General features: G+C 35.9%; 1 protein-coding gene across 11 annotated transcripts in view; it reads right to left on the bottom strand.

Annotated features, from left to right (window-relative positions):
* MCTP1 (multiple C2 and transmembrane domain containing 1) overlaps positions 1-17,856 on the bottom strand; it is a 578,648-nt gene that overhangs the window by 375,213 nt on the left and 185,579 nt on the right. For 2 of the 11 annotated variants that reach the window (XM_032274332.1, XM_032274457.1), the window contains exon 1: positions 4,631-4,870. The exons of 8 other annotated variants lie outside the window; for them this stretch is intronic. In XM_032274332.1, coding sequence (XP_032130223.1) covers positions 4,631-4,687 — 57 coding nt within the window. In that variant the 5' untranslated portion in view covers positions 4,688-4,870. Of the gene's footprint in view, positions 1-4,630; positions 4,871-17,856 lie in introns of those variants that run through there. One more of the 11 variants, XM_032274756.1, reaches the window with a different exon arrangement.

Genomic DNA, 17,856 nt, shown 5'->3' with positions numbered 1-17,856 from the left:
TTTTCCTTTTTGTTTTTAATGACGCCTTTGGGTCAAAGCCAAATGTGTAAATTTCCCAGTAGAGTTGTTTCCATTGTCTAAAACTTTTGACCCTATTTAGTTGTGCTTGATCAAGTATTTTTACAGGAAAATATTCTCTGTATTCCCTCCCCAGCTTGTAAACTTGAAACAATAACATCTTAATACCATCTCTGAAACCTGCAAAATTTCCTAACTCAAGCCCTTAGTCACCTTCCTTATTTTGGAAATGATCACTCACAATTGACTAATTGTGCCAAAAAAAATTTGATTCCCAGACTTCTTAGTTTGAGTTCTCTAATGAAATATTGTGAAGAAAAAAGCTCCCATTCCAAAATGGAAAGAAATGCTGTGTACTTTTGTAAGCAAGCATTTAAATATGATCTTAAAAATACCTTTCTTTTTTGATATTCTGCCATAATTGTTTCTTTTGCATCTTGGTTATTTCTTCATAATAAATTAATTATAAAATAGTCAAAGTTTAACAATTCTCATTAACTTAGGTGTTCAAATTTACTTTGACCTTTTAATTTTATCCCACATCTATCTGTCTCTCTTTTTCTCTGCATATGTATAATGTGTATAAATATACATGTATATATCTGCATACATTTAGTTTTTGAATCAAGGAAGTAAAAGTTATTATGGTTCATTATATATAATTTTTAAAACTAATATGAAATAGGAGAAAAGGCTTGTGGCAAGAAATGGCTTATAGCTGTGTTCATTCCACATTGAAAATTCTCAGACAATAAAAGAAGAGATGAACTTAGGTAAACTCTTTCACATCTCAAACATCGTTCCTCTGGGCCCACATTTTCTAGTCTGGTCCCAATCCAGTGTCAGGTACATGAGTCATGACTCATGACTAAGCATGAGTCAAATCAGAAGAGATATGGGGATACCCTCATTTATTCCTACAATCTATCCATCCATCTAGCCACCCACTCATCCATGTATCTACCCATTCATTCAACTATCCTTCCATGTGTCTGTCCAACCATCCACCCACCCACCCACCCACCAATCCATCCATCCATCCATCCATCCATCCATCCATCCATCCAACCATCCATCTATCCATCCATGCATCCGTGCATTTATCCATGCATCCATCCCTCCATCTTGTTTGCAAGACCTGAGGAAGCATGAAGGTTTGAAAACTACCTAAGAATTTCAAAGATAATTTGTAGAGCCTCTGGGGAAAGCAAATAAAAATAGACCTAGTTGTATGACAAACCTAAACTTCTCCATTCTACAATTCATTCAATGTTCTCCTTCCCAGATAACAACTTTCATCAGGAAATGTTTAGGGAATGAACAGAAAAAAGGCAGACATGACATTGATCTTCTATCAAGATACAAAATTCCCTCAAGCTTTCCTGGGACTGTATCAGATAACTACATATAGACTGAAAGCTGTTTCTGCCCTGCACATCAAAAACAACAACAAAAAAGGGAAATCTTTTTGTGTCACCAAAGACTATGATCACCTGCGAGAGCTCTCAGTTATGTATGCTCATTCCAGACACATTTTGCGTTAATAAAAGCCCCTGTCTTAGGTATATTCACAAAACAATTTCAGTATATTTCTGGTTCATAAAGGCCTGGGTTTCACTAAGAATCACAATGTTGCAGTCATTAAAATAATTACATGCAGTAACATTAAAAAGATGTATTTTCCTCTCTGTAGCACTTTATAGCAGTCATTTCAAATTACTAAAACCAAAGGGATTCTAACAGAAGGTGGCATAGAATGTAGTTAAGTATCTTGGCTCTGCAGCCTGACTATCTAGGTTCAATCCTGGTCATTCTACTACTAATTGTGTGATGTCAGGAATAAGTCACTTAATATCCTTATACTTCAGTTTCTCCACCATAAAAAGGGAATAATAATAATAATAGTACCCATACGTCATCAGGTTGCTGTAAGAAAAATAGTTCATAAATGGTTATTATACAGTCTGACTTAAATGCGAGGCAGTGTTATTTTCATCTTGGAGAGAAATCACTATGGAATGAGATTTGGAACTTGATTTATTATATTTCAGTATGCTGTAAATTGCCGTAAATAAATATTACTAATCCTATTCCACTAGTGAAATGACTCAAGCAAAGGGAGACTAAGTGACTAATTTCAGTATCTCAACTAAATTAAGATGGAATTAAAACCCAACAAACCATCTCCATAGCTTTCCTACTTGGGTTTACCTCAGGGGGACACGCACTACAAATCTCAGCAGCTGTAACAATAGACTCTCCTGGTGAATTCAAAATGTTTCATCTACCTTGATGTTCACAGGATCACTAATATTTACGAGGCACCTGTGGGAAGTATGCGACTGTCACCTAGGATTACTTGGTTCCTAACTCTGCAGCTGGAAAAGCAAAATCAAAAAAAGACAAGAGCTTCATTGTCGCCTCCAGAACTAGAGGTTTTCTCTGATATTACAAACAAGAGTTGATTCTTCCCACTGCACTCCTATAGCCCAGGGTTTTGTCACATAGACCATATGCTATCTGTATGCATTTATATTTAGCAAAAAAAAAAATACATACCTATTTATTCCATCTGTTTACCTTTATCACCTAATGGTCATATAACAGATTTGTATAGTTCTTGGAATCAAGGCAAACATGAACTTTATTACAAAGCAGAGCTAGGATTTATTCATAAGATAGCATGATGATAAATTCCACTTATCTCTTGAAACTATACATTGCAGCACAGGATATGAAGATAGCATACACTTTTCATAAGAGTTATATTTTTTATTAAAAGAAATGGTGATCATGTTTTGAATTTTGAGGAGTAAGGAATAACTTTTATTAATTTGATCAGTACAAGAAAACTTTTAATTAATTGTCTTCTAAATCTCAAGAGGTTTTAAAGCAAAGTTTTATTTTCAAATCTACCATGTTCACTGGTATGGTAGGACATATGTCATTAACTTCTTTAATTGTGAAAAGTCATCTTTTTCTCTTCTCACAGCTCTGAAAAAGAGTACAGTTCTATAAATATGAAATAGCAGATCAATTCTAACAGAAAGGGTTGGAAGTTCATTGGTTGTTTACATTTTTCCTGTCTCTTTTTCAAAGGTAAACTTTGGAGGAATCTCTTTTTGCTAATCACTTTCAACAAATACAGTGTATCAAAACAATCTACCATACCATCTCCAATACTAAAAGATACAAAATCTACCCCTGTCCTTTAAGCATGTGTACTTTTATGGCTCATTTCCCAGAGTAGGAACTTAGACATTTGTACTGTGGCAATAGCTAAGAAATTGCAAAAGTCAGATGTTACATTTTGATAATCATCCCACAAATCCATGCTCCATCAAACTAGACCAAACAGAGAATCCCCAGCCCACAAAACCTGCAAAGGAGGTAATATTCTCCAATTTGGAATACTGCCTTCAAATATGTGTGGAAGTTGAAATAATTTCAATTTCCACTCCAAAGAAGAGGTGAATCACCATATACCTTCCATCAGCTCATTAACCCCTTGACCTCTGCAAAAACATGAATTATTGAATGTATATCTAATGAAAAGTAATTTCCATGTTTTAGTTAGAATCTAGCAACTTTACAGTGGGTATGATTTTGAATAGAAATGAAATCATCACCAAGCATGATAGTAAGTCAATTAATAAGTACGAAAGAATTCATAATGCCAACCGTTAGCAGACACATTTTGGAAAACCTCAAGTCATTAATATCTTGCTAATTCAGTTATAGCTCTTGAAATCAAATTAACCTTCTCTAGCTGAAAGGAATTTAAAGGCTTTAAAATGAGTATCCAAAGTTATGTGGATACCAAATACCACTTTAAACACTGATTTGATGTTATTTCTTCATCCAATATAAGGCCAAGACAACATTCCTGTCTTTCACCCAAACCTTTGAATAAGCTTTAAGCAAGCCTAAAGAATTTGAAAAATAAACCTCAGTCATTCCCTATCCGCAGATTTCTCTAGTCACACAATTTGTACGAATGTCTCCAACAGCAAGTGAGAAAGTAGGCAGTGATAAACAAGCTCACACAATTTTAAAACAAACAGAATAATCAGAAGTTTCTAAGTATGCTAGCCTTTCACTTAAATGGAAATCCAAATATGAAAGGTCCAGGGGCTCTCACTAATTTTCTACTTTAAACTTTCTAATAATTGCTAAGACCCTTTTTATTTTCATAGAAAAATATAATTATTGAGCTATAATTATTCAAAAATAATTATGTAAATCTTATGTATGTATCACCTTTAACTGAGATCATAGTGTAGCAAAAAGAATATCAGAAAATAAGACCCTGATAACTACTAAATCCTTAAAAAAAAAACCCAAACCAATACAAAGGTACTATAATGTTTCTACTTCTCAGGCACTATATTTTTCATTAAAAATGATCATAAAAGGAATATCAATCTATTACACTCTGTATCTCACAAGTAGATTATACTGTACATTTAAAATTGTCTGTATTAGAATCTCAAAATGCAACCTTCAATACCCCGTGAGAAGGCATTTTTCTAAGGTACAGTCATATACTAAAACTGCCACATTAATTTAAGGCTGCCACAATCCAATGAGTAAACCAAAATACATTACTTACCTTATTACAAATAAATGGCAAATTGCAGGCACTTTTCAGCTTGCAGCTGTCTAGCATAGTTGATTACAAATGAACAAAACATCTTTCACTCCAATGAGAGAACTGCATATTTAGACTTGCCTTTCCTCACTGAATTCTGGCAAAAGAAGCTGTTCACCTCCAAGTGAAAGCAACAGCCCTGCACGGAGCACTTGCTGCTCTGCACAGCAGCACTTGGAATGAAAGTAAGAAGAACCCGTGATGTTTAAATAACGTAGATTTAGATTCACAGGATATGACTCAACTCTCAAACCAGTAGGGGAAGAGTTTCCCATTGCAAAACTGTTAGTGCAGATTACATAACAAACATCATATTTGGGGTCCTAAAATGCTCACATTAAATATTAAGAACTTCACCTGCTAAATCAAACATGCAGTTTTAGCACTCAACCTCTTCCCCACAGCAAAAACCACATCAGAAAATGAGAATAACAACACGATACAAAGAAAACTATTCTGCTTGTTGTCTGCAGTGAATTAATTTAATGTTATTAAGGGTGTGTGAACTTGCCAACATCTCCCAGAAACACAAGTGAAAAAGGAACACTGAAGTCACTAACGTTTCCATCAGTATAAAAACAATGTGTAAAAGAAAACTATTTTAACATGCCAGAAGTGGCATGCTTTACAACACAATAGAATCTCCTTCGCTAAGTAGAGAATGGAAATAGATCTTCAAGCTTTGCTCTTGCTGTTTCCCACAGAAATCCTTTCCTACGCTGTCATTACCTTGTGCTGCTGGCTCTGCCTGCCTCACCAACTCAGAGTCCCCTTTTATCTGTTTTGTGAGCCCTTCTAAAGGAACCTGACTAATGATGCAACTCCTCTAGTAAATGAGGCAATTTTCCGTGCTTTCTCCACTACCTGTTATCCCTTAAACCTGAGCTGTATTAATCTTGAGCACATATTGATTTATTGTATTTGGACACCTCAGTCAATAAATATTATAGACATAGATGCTTGGAGAAAAGTTTACTACATAAATTCACTTGCCATCAACCACCTCATCAAGGAAGAAAAGCTGAAAAAGTCCATGTTAATAGTAAGTAGGCTGAAACTAACCAGAACTGGGCTGTTAAATAGAAATATAAGGTGAAGCATATACGTAATTTAAAAAATTATAGTTGTCACATTTAAAAGGCAAAAAAGAAATATTAATTTTAGTAATGGTTACCCTAGTATGTCTAAAATATTATCATTTCAGTAGGTAATCATTATAAACTTTTTAAATATTTTATCATTTTTGTGCTAGTGTTGGAGATCTAATGTATTTTGCACTTGTGTTACATTTCCACTTGAGCTAGCTATAAGCAAGTGTTCAATAGCCACACATGGCTAGTGGCTACCATATTGAATAACATAGGCCTAGGGTTGAGATTCATTTTCAGTCTTCAAGTAGTAGTTCAAATGTTCTCTTTTCAGAACATTTAAGAATATCTTCCCTGACTACCTTCCCTGAAGCAATCTTCTCCAATTACTTTCCATCTGATGATCTTTTTTATTTCCTTTATAGTACATCACAGTTAGAAATTTTCTTCTTCATTCATTTGTTTACCTATTTATAGTCTGTGGTCTCTAACAAGAATGTAAGAAACCTGAGGCAGGAATTTTGTTTCAACAGGTTACTGACATGGTCATCAATACATAGCAGAATTTAATAAAAAAATTGTTTAATAAATGAATAAAATAGGGATTTTTGCTATGCTTGGCAAATAATATAAAATTAAGAAATGTGTTTTTTATATCACTGAATTTTCAGCAAATACATTGAGTAACACTTTTTTGAGTTGAGAAATTGTCCTCTTTTTAGAATGTTAATGATCTTCCATGTATAACATGTTTCATTCTCATATGCGATGATATGAAACAACATACTTATTTCATTAGCAAATAATTAGAATACTTTAATTCCAAAGATGTAAATCTGGATACCATTAGGATGTCTATTTATCTCCTATTTACAAAAACATAAAATCAATGCACAGTATGCACAGAGCTGCAATGCAGGGGTCAAGGATGGGCAAATGACCCACGCTGGCCTCGTAGGCGCAAACCTCTCCACTTTCGCTAACAATGAGAAAGAGGTTAAGTTTGTAGAATGTCGAGAGTAGAACTGCTGGTTGTTGCATCTGCAACCACATTGTCTAAAAGTGGTTGTCTAAAAGAGGTTGTCTAAAAATGAGGCTGATCAAGAGAAAAACAAAGCCAAATGTGTGAAAGACAGATTCCTGATAACACTACTGTAATTCCCAGATACTGTTATGCATATAGTCCCTTTTCCCCTTGCTGCAATGATGAATATACTGGAATGTTCACTGTAGAATTACTGTAGTCAAAACTGGAAACTGTGCAAGGAGCCATAAACAGTGGAAGAGTTACATAAATAATGAGGTAACCATACTAAGCAATACTACATAGTTATTTTCTTTTAAAGAATCAGGTTGTCTAGATGTACTGACATGCAAAGCTCCCTAAAAAATGTTAAGCAGAAATAACATATTGCAGAAAAATATACTATCCCAGTTTTGAGTATATAGATTTTTATGTGCATATTCACAGAAAAGGGCTGAGAAAACTGCACACCAACTGTGGACACGTGGTTAGGTCTGGGAAAGAGATCTGAAGTAAGGGAGCGATGGGGGACAAAGAGAGATCAATGTTTTGCTCAGTTTATCACCTCCTGCATGAATCTTGTAAAATAAAAATGAATTCATGTATTCCTTAGGTAATTTGAAAAGAACATGTTACATTTTTAAAAATATTTTAATATTTTCTATTTCCATATTTTGCTACATTATACTGGCTCTAAGAGCACTACTCTCCTTTGTTGTTTTTTAAAACGTGTAATGGAAATGATGGTGCTCTTTTCTGCCCCACTCTCCATTCCTTACCAGCCCCAATTTATTAATACTCCAATTTTTCAGTCTGTTTAAAGTGCATGCCAAAGAAAAGTGAAAAAGAAAGGGCAGAGAGAGGCAGAGACAGCAAGCTGCATCAGAATCTCCAAAGTATCTCTAGCACTGACGAAGGTCTGTGTGTGTGTGTGTGTGTGTGTGCGTGTGTGTGCGCGTGTGTTTTATCTCGGCCTTCTGCAAGCAAATTTATTGGCTTCATAAAATCCAGCTTGGATTTATTCAACTACAAACATATCAACAGTCCAATGTTTATAACCATATACTTTATATTAATGTAGCCTTGGATCAGAGTAAATAAACTACTGTAGTTTATTAACAACTCACTGAAACATTTCTGGCTTCTGAACTGGGCACAACAATTGCTTTCCTAATTAACTCAAAATCTAAACCTTTTGTTGCTTTTTTTTTGGCTTGCTCTAGTCCTCCAAACTCTTCACATTATCTTAGGTATGCTCATCACTTCTCCTACTTTTGTATTCCCTTAGATTTCCAGTTTCCCCTTCTTAAAAATGACACAGCTGAAAGTGCTTAGAGTCTGAAGCAAGACTAGGGGCTGTTTGACTTTTAGTATGGCTAATGAGGATATGAATTTATACAGTGCTGACAAACTGATGCCTATATGGCTCTATTTTATTCTCTAAGCCCACTGATTTTAGTAACTTGAACTCCTACATGGTATGTTGACACCCTCCTTCCATTCTCTTCGCCTCTATTTAATATTATGCCAAATTTGCTTCAGATTTTCTGGAAGAAATAAACCATCATATTAATAGACACATTTGAAGCCTCCATGTATCCTTACCTATCCCATCCCTTCTTCTTTCTCCAAAAGTAAACATCCTCCTGGGTTAGCTTGTATCATTACCATATATCTTTTATAATACTTTTAATTAGATATGTGTATATCCATAAACAAGATATTAACTTGTATGTTTTAAGCTTTTTACAAATATCATAGTGTATAGATCCTTTAAATCTTTTTTCTTTTTTTGCTTAGCATTATCTTAAGATTTACATGTGATTCCGCTTAGTTTATTGATTTTAACTGTTGTACAGCATTCCAATTTATGTGTCCATTCTCCCGTTAATGGATGTTTAAGTTGATTCTAATTTATTGCTGTTATCACACTATTATAATTCTTACACATGAGCATGTATTTGTTTAAAGATGAATACCTAGCAATGGAATTGTGTGGTCTTATGATATGGACACCTTTACCTTTACTAGATATTTCCAAACTGCATCCCAACATAACCAGGCTAGTTTACAATTCAACCAACAGTGTATATGAATTTTTGTCACATCAAAATCTTGTAGACAGTTGCCATAGTATTGATGATCCAAGATGCTGAAATACCAAAAGTCTTGATTTTTTTTTTGTTTATGATTGGTATGAAGTCTCAATGTTTTAATTTGGATTTTCCTGATTACTACCAAAGTTGAGCATTTTACCTTATTATTGGCCTTTTTTCTGTTATTTGTCTTTTCCTGACATATATATATCTAGGAGGTCTTTATGTATTATAGTTCTATTCCTTTGTCAATTATATGGGTTATAGATATCACCCTTCTGTGTATTTTTTTTTACCATTGTTTATAATGCCCTTTGCTGTTTTTTATTTTTATATTTGTGGTTTAATTTAAAAAATTATTTTTTCTTAGTTATTTACCTTTAATTCTTGAGTCAAAAATATAAAAATTAAATGTTCTTCAGTCATTATTCATGAAGCATTACCAACAATGATGACAGATCGCATATCTAAAGGGGAACTGACAAAAATTTCTATTTCTCTTGATCAGCTCAGTTAATCCTTACAGGTACCTGCTATGTACCTTGTACAGTATTAGAGTTTCAAACATGAAGTAGACCATAGAATGAACACAAACATTTATGGTCTAATTGAAGAAAAAGACTTGGAGGCAGACTGATGATGATGACAATGATGACGAAATGGAGAAGTAACCATGTGCCAGAGGTTGTGCTGCTACATTATTTAATGTTACAGTAAAGTGTAAATAAGATGGAGTAAAGGTTAGTGTAAGAAGTACATATGAGATGCTGTAGATGCAGAAAGAAGAGGATATGTTATAACCTTGCATCCCAAAGATCATTGAAGGTATAAAGTGGTCAAATTTGAGGTAGTATGAACCTGTGAGATATAGTAAGACCTTGAACTGACATTTCTATCTTCTCAAGTCCATCTATTTTCCCAAACTGATAACTGAGAAATTCTTCCTTATTTATTTAGAAAATTGATAAAAATTAAGGTGGGAACAAGTTATTCATTTGAAGAAAAAAAATGCTTTCCTGGGAGACAAGTCCATTTTTTACAGTGATCCAATTACATAATGACATTTTCTCCATTTATTAGAGATGGTGGAAATTTAATAGTTCTATAGTTCTCAGGAATCCTAACAAATGGTGCATATGTCTTCCTGTATCCAATTATTAATTTACAGCATCAGAGTTAAAATAAACTCTTGTTCCTTAAAGAAATCCCATGGTAAGTACATTTGCAAACAATGCATCCAAATGTATCTCTTTTGTAAATGCAGATGTTCACATGATACTTCTCTCACTGAAGGTTATAACTGTAGCTCTACAAAAAGTTCACAGTACGAGAAGGCTTAATATTCTTCAGCCAGGAGGAAGAAAGGGCTCCTGATCTAGAAACAGAGAAACTTAGCCAGTAGCGTCACATATTTCCCGAGGCAGATTAGGGGTATCCCACTTCCTTCAGGCTACGAGGTTTACACTTCAGCCTTCATATCACTGTAACCCTCTAGGACTTGCAAACTAAGATGTGTTTCCCCTGGTTAAGGGTGACAGTAAATTGGAAAATGAGAATATAAGACTGCCATCTGAGAATTAAACTTTGAAATAAATATATAGCAGGTCAGCACACACATAAATAAAGGCAACTTCAGTTGTCAGAAGGATGCAAGCTCAAATGCCTGAAGGCACACATGTTACCAGTAGGTAATGCAGATCAATGTCTTGGACCTGGCAGAGATCACAGTGAACTGAATGAAGGAGGCACTCATGCTTCCTTTAAAGGAGACAGTCTCTGCTCAGCTCCGAGATGGTTGACCAGATGTGGGAAGGGGCTAGCTCTCTAGATTTTTTTCAAGAAAGGCTACAGCTCTGGGTTATTACATTAATATTCCTGATTTTTAAATCTTAGCATCTATACAATATGAGACAAACAAAAGCTTTTAAAGGCCAGATGTAACCCATGGACTGTCAGTCTCAGACCAGGAAGTAGGCAAAAGGCAGCCTTGGAAGTAAGCGTAGGCAGCAGCCACTGAAACACTGGGGTAGGGTGCTAGAGGCTGGAGGCATGCCCCTCCCCATGTGGCTCTGCTTCTCTCATTCCATTATACCCATGAGTCTGAGAACAGCTTGCCCTTCTGATTCCATGCTCACCAAGCTGCTTTCTGATACAAATATGAGATCCTGTCTGGCAAGGCTTTAGGGAGAACTTGCTTAAAACTTGAGGGAGTTGAGGAGCAACTCAGCAGCTAGGTCTCTCTTTATAAATTAATAAACTGACAGCTGGGTTAGCGATGTGCAAAATGATGTCCAAAAATGACCTTGCAATGTGAAATTAAGAATTAAAGATATGCCTTAATGAAAAGAACAGAGAACTCGCAGCAACTAAAACATACGTTTGTCATCATTGGCACCAGGGAGCAGGCACTCTGCCATGTGCTTGCCATAGACCATCCCACTTGATCCTCACGGAAACTGAAGCAGGCACTACTTGCAGCAAGTATTCTATTTTACAAACTGATGCTCATGGAGGTGAAGTAATTTGACCACATGTACACGACAAGTAGCAGAATTGGGACTGGAACCTGCATCCTCAAACACTACAACCTGTTTTCTGTACACGGTACCTTATTTCGCTGTTTTTACACCAAACATGCATTTTGCATTTACTATTTGCCAGATACTGTTCTAAATACTTTACCAACATTAACTCATGTATTCCTCATAATAAGCCTATGAAGAACACTAAAATTTACCCCATTCTGATAAGGAAACTGAGGCAAAGAAAAGTTAAGCAACTTGTCCAGGATTATATAACCAGGAGAGGACATAATCAGGATTCAAATCCCATCATTTAGGCTCCAGAGTACTCATTCTCAGTCCCTGTGCAGCGTAGGAAGAATTAATGAAGATTCCAATTTTAAATAATCTCAGTGCTATTATAGGCACAATTTTTCAGGAGGATGGATGGCAACCCAAGGAAAAGAAATCATTTATGTCATATCTTTTCTCTTTATTATATACCAATTAGAAAAACTGCAATACTTCTTCTGGATTTAAGAACTACAGAGCAAGTAACCGCCATAAAATACTACAGGCCTGGATATAGTTATTCTTGGGCGATACATCTGAGGAGGGTGACAAATTTTAATTTGCATCTTTTTCACCCCTCACTATTGCAGGGGAAATGAAAGGAGAATTTTTTATTTCTGCATTGTAAACATTGGAATACTTTTGAGAAATCTAAAATGAAGCATATATTCCAGAGTTTAATTTGAAAGTCATTTTCTCCGAGAAACCAAGCAAGTTTAATTTCAGAATCAAAATACTCTGAACATAAAAAAGTTGATGTAGATACCTCCTACTTTGAACCAAACTTTCAGTTAAACTTAAAATGGAACTTTTGGATCCATAATTTCCCAACTTTTATTAAGAATAATACTTTGAAATTTGGTAAAAATAACGCCTTCCAACTCATATTTTAAGTGTGTAGGAAAGTTTTCTATTTAACTAGTGAGGAAAGGCCTTCAGTGGTTCCTATACCACTTAAACAATCCAGCGTAGACCCTGCCAGCCAGGGCCTAAAACGTTAACTTAAACCTGAATCCAGAAAGTCTCTTTCTTTAAGCCTTTAATCTGCTGTTTTGTTCTCCTCCAGTTCAATGTAGTTCATGAACTGTTTCTAGAAACCGCCATCTTGAGACATACAGCACGTTGCAGAACTAGCTCATAAACTGTCACCGTGAAAAAGAAATAATACCTATAATACTTTTCTTTCAGTCTCTCTTCTCCACACACAGTCCAGTCATTTCTGCTCAACACAATTTATATAGCCTGGTTATCAAAATGTAGCTTAGTTCCCTGGCGATATGACTTTCCTGGTCTCACTGTTGATTGAATTCTCAACACAGCCACACACTCAGGCATCTCCCCAGGGCCTCATCTCATTCCATCTTCAGATCCCTTTTCTCTTTCTTTCCTGCAGCTCCTTTCGTTCCTCTCCACATCATGAAGCAATTTTAGGGATTTTTAAGCAAAGGTCTGAGGCATGTTTTAAAACCAGACTACCTAAGGCATAAATTCTGCCTCTGCCAGTTACCTACTGTGTTTGCTATTACCACCATCATTATATGTTTAATTCTGAATCACTTAATGTTGAGGTGAGAAATAAAGCATAATTTTAAAAATCTGTAAATACAAATTAGTTAGCTTTCTTTTTGGCCAATACCTTGATTTATAAAAAATAGGTGCTAATTCTATCACAAAATCAATTAGCTATTATATTTTATGCATACTCTTGAATATCTGTGGGCTGTTCCTTCTCAATCTTCTTTGTTTTCTTCTCCTGTCCCTTAAATGCTACTGCATCAGAGGAATCAGTCCTCACTGATTTTTCCACCTCACTATTGCTGGGGAAATGAAAGGAGAATTTCATTTCAAGGTTGTCAGTCCTCGGCTTTTTTGCTAGAGAGAAGAGGTCCCAGACTTCATGAGGCAGACTAGGTCTGCAGTGCGCAGACACACGTGGAGTTGTGTGGCACACAGGCAATTACATGCCCATTCAAAGGGCTCTGACACTGCTCCACTCTACTCATTGCTGCTATGTAGGATTGTAAGACCAGATTTTCTAATTTTCATAACAGTGTAAAATAAATAGTTTAAAAAATATTGCCATAATGCTTTGGCTGTCCAGATTCAACCTGAAAATCCCAACTTAAGGTGGCATCTACTTTATATTCTCACACAGTAATGTTATCCAGGTCCACGGTACTCATCACTAACCTTAGGCAGAGTGCACCCACATCTCTTTCCTTAGCCCAGAGCTAAGCTCTCACCTGTATATATTAACAAAGTCATTGAGCCTTCTGCACCAGGCACTGGGACACCAAAGATGACTGATATATTAGGTTGGTGCAAAAGCGATGGCAAAAATTTCAATTCCTTTTCCACCAACCTAATACAAATGAAGCCCCTGACTACAAGGGGTTCACAGTCTATCAGTCAAATTACTTCCTAAGCATTTCCATCTGGAGATAGTCTTGGTAACACTGCCACCCTACTCCACACCTTCCCCCAACCCCAAACCTATTCACCCTGGTGTCTCCTTCCTTATCTCTACGGAAGGCTGTTGCTCAAACCAGAGACATGAAATTCATTCAGAATGCTTCTCTTACTGCTATGAGCCAATTGTTCCCCAAGGCCTCCCACTTCAATGCCCTGTCCACCTCTCATTTCTGGGGCTGACTTTCCATCCTTCATAATACCTCTCTACTCATAATTCCTTGTAGGAAGTACTGCAATTTCCTTTTGTGGCAATTTTGAAACATATTTGAAATTTTTATGACACCCTTCTCCTTAAGAGATGGGGTCTATGTCTTCTTTCCCCTTGAAACTAGGATGACTTTTGTGACTGTTTTGACCAATAAAGTATGGCAAAGGTGATGCCATGTGACTTCTCAGGCTAGAACATAAAGATTGTGCAGCTACCTGCTTGCTTAGTGGAACAGCCTCTCTCGAAGCCTTTAGATGCCCTGACTGTCTCAGGGCTGCCTTGCTGTGAGGAAGCCCAACTAGCCCTGAGATCACAGGGGGAGGAGCCTGGACAGTACTGAGCTTTCACAGTTCATCCCACAACTGTTTCAGCGAGTGCCAGCATCTATCTGACTGCAACAACATGAAGGACATTGACCAGAATCTTCAAGGAAAATTTTTCACATATTCCTGACTCACAACACCTTAAAAAAAATGAAATGGTAGTTTTAAGCTGCTAGGTTTCAGCTAATTTGTTACATAGCAATAGCAGCCAGTACAGAAGTAGGGTTTGCCATAAGAGAAACCTAAAATATGTGTCATTAAGATTGAGACAGGCAGTAAGTGGAGGCTGAAAGGCTCACAAGGAAAGTCTTATGAGAAGAAGTTGGCAGAACTTAGTTACAGGTATCGAGGAAGCAAACACTCAAAGGGAAGTAAGAAAAATGTTGCTGGAAGTTAAAAGAAAGGGGTCTCATTATGTAGAAGCAGAAAATTTCACAAAACTATCATTTGTGATAATGTAGAAATTAGAAATATACCTAATGAATTTGATGATCTAGCTGAGGAGATATTCATGTGGGATTTTTTTGTTTGTTTTGTTTTGTTTTGTTTTGCTGCCTATAATAAAATTAAGAGGAAAGAGATGAGCTAAAGAACAAACTGTTAAATATAAAGAAGTTAGAACTTGCTGGGTTTAAAAACAACAACTAAAAGAAACTGTTTCTTATTCTCAGCCTCTCTAAACAGCAAACAATTCCCAATGTAAGAAAACGCTTGGGGATATAGCCAGAGGTTGGTGAACAGATGCCAAAGTCCAGCTAGATAGGAGGAATCTAATATTCTGTAGCACTACAGGGTGACTATAATTAGCAACAATTTATTGTACATTTTCAAATAGCTAGAAGCATGGATCGTGAATGTTCCCAACACAAAGAAATGATCAATGTTTGAGTGATGTAAATGTTAATTGCCCTGATTTGATCATCACACGTTGCATAGATGTATCAAAATATCACACTGTACCCCATAAATATATACAGTTATTACGAGTCAGTTAAGATTAATGACAGCAAAAAGAAAGAAAAAGGACGAAAGAAAGAACATTGTGACTATACTATTTTCAAAAAAATAAAAAAAAACTATTTTCAAAAAAATAAATAAACAAAAAAATAAACAAACAAAAAAATTGTTCTTTAGGCCAAAGAACAATCCAGGTTGAAACAATATCCTTTATTAAAGTTTCAGAAAAATCTAAGGCAGTGTCTCCTCAAATTTTTTTAGGTAGACAATGGACCTCTAAGAATCTTAGGAATGTGCTTCATAACTTCTCTCCATTAAGCAACTGGTCTTCTAAGTATCTTAATGATGTTATCTTAAGACACCTCATAGGGAGCTGAAAGTAAAGAAGTGCTTACCTTGAGAATATCTGTGGTTTTGGGTTCATGGAAAACCCACAAACTATTTGGGAGAATTGTTCTGCTGTAAGAAACACCAATTTGGAGTAAAATAGATAGGAACACTAGAAAATTAAAAGTGGACTTTAGACATGCAGCATTATGGACAGTAAAAAGGTTGATTAGATTACTTAGTTGCAAAGGTGGTCTTTTGGTTGTTGTTGCTTTTTAATGGAAGAAAAAGGCTGACTCAAAAGGAGAGAGTCAAGCACTGAGAGTGGAACCAAGAGCTAAAAAAGGACAATTCCCAGCAGTAGGACTACACCCTAATGCAGAAACTGGCAACATGAACTTCCTGCATTTCATGACAGCATGCTAAGAGTCAGTGATTGCTGTGTGCCTCCTGTTTTCCCCCTTTTAAGTGAGTGTGTCTACAGCAATTTACCTTTACCTTTGTTGTGCTACTGAAAGTTAGGTATGTGGGGGGAGAAGAGCACATAACTTATTTCTTTACTTCATTGTTCCTCAGATTAAGGAGCTATACCCAAATTACTGCATTTGAGGAGTCTAAGCTTCATTTGGACCTTAGATGATACTATGTTTCAAGCAGATGTTTAGATATGAGGGTTTTGGGGAAAAGGATAAGTATATTTTGCATGTGAGAAGAATTTGAATCATAGCTGCATGGTAATTCACAAAAGATTGCATTTTTCCTCAAAAGAGAGGAGGTTTTGAGGAGGTCCTCAAAATCTCTTTGGTTCCACATGCTGTTCTCACAGTGTGACATTCCTCCCATCAACAGGTGAGAACTAGGTTCTTTCCCTCCAAATCTAGACAGGATTGTGACTATAGCAAAAGTGAGGCTATCTGATTTCTGAGACTAGGTCACAAAAGCTGGTGCAGCATTTCTCTCATTCCCTTGAGGGCTTGCACTTAGAATCCAGCCATACCACAAGAAAACCCAAACTGCTCATGGAGAGGCCCACATGGAGAAAAATCTAGGCCACAAGGCTACAGCCCAGCTGAGCTCCAGGCCAGTGGCCAGCACCACTTTCCAGGTGTTTGAACAAGTCATCTTGAGCATAGATCCTTCCCCAGTTGAGTAACGCTGTGTGGAGCAGAGACTAGCTGCCCTTGCCAAGCCCTGCCTGACTTCCAGATTGAGGAACAAAACAAATGACTGGTGTTGACTTAAGCCACTAAGCCTTGGATAGTATATTATGCAGCAGTAGAAAACTGGAGTACTTTTTTAATGCTTTCCTTTCCTACTGTCTTCTATTTCTCCTCATGCCCTCTGAATTTTTTGGAAGATAAAACTGATCAAGTCATGTCCAAGATCTTTCTTTTTTTTCCATTAGGATCTCCACCACTAAACGGTAAGCACCTTGAGGTCATGAATGATTTCTAAAGCTTATAGTAGCATTACAATTTTTTTGAACAAATCAACTGCTAAATATTTTGTTCCTGGAACTGTAATAGGATCTACAATGGAATCTTAACTCATAAAGTGTAAATTCTGTGAAAATGAATAACCAAATTAACAATACTTCTTTTTTTTCCTTTAGGAAATTTTAAATGATTCATTTATTTTCAAAGGTTAAAAGAGTTTGCACTTACAAATTGAGAGATGTCCTTGAAGAAAACACCTTTGACTAAGGAAATACAGTGTGAAAAATCACCACACATTTATTCATAAGCAGATAACATACTGTCTTGCCTAAACTTTAATAATCTGATTTTGATAAATACCAAAGTATAAAAACATAGTTCTGCTTTCTCACATGAAAGCACAAAATAACAAGCAATTCTCAATTATCCTGAGTATACTATTAGCCTATTATAATTTCTGAGAATTACAAGATTTTCTGTGAATACATATACAAGATTTTTTTTCTGAATATTCCTTTATTCTTTCTGTAGTAAACAACCACTCCCAAATGCCTCCTATAATAAATTCATGGTATTTGCACATTTTTTTTTTGGTTCCTAGTAATTACTTCTGCTCAAGGCAAGCTATTTTTTTGTTTTATTATTTATGTTAGATTTTTATAACACCTATTTCCTCCAAGGAG

The sequence above is a fragment of the Sapajus apella genome, unplaced genomic scaffold, assembly GCF_009761245.1.
Source record: "Sapajus apella isolate SASKATOON/1434 unplaced genomic scaffold, GSC_monkey_1.0 scaffold1, whole genome shotgun sequence".
Classification (NCBI taxonomy): domain Eukaryota; kingdom Metazoa; phylum Chordata; class Mammalia; order Primates; family Cebidae; genus Sapajus; species Sapajus apella.
Note: the sequence above shows the minus strand (reverse complement) of the source record. Positions and strands in the feature narration are given on the sequence as shown.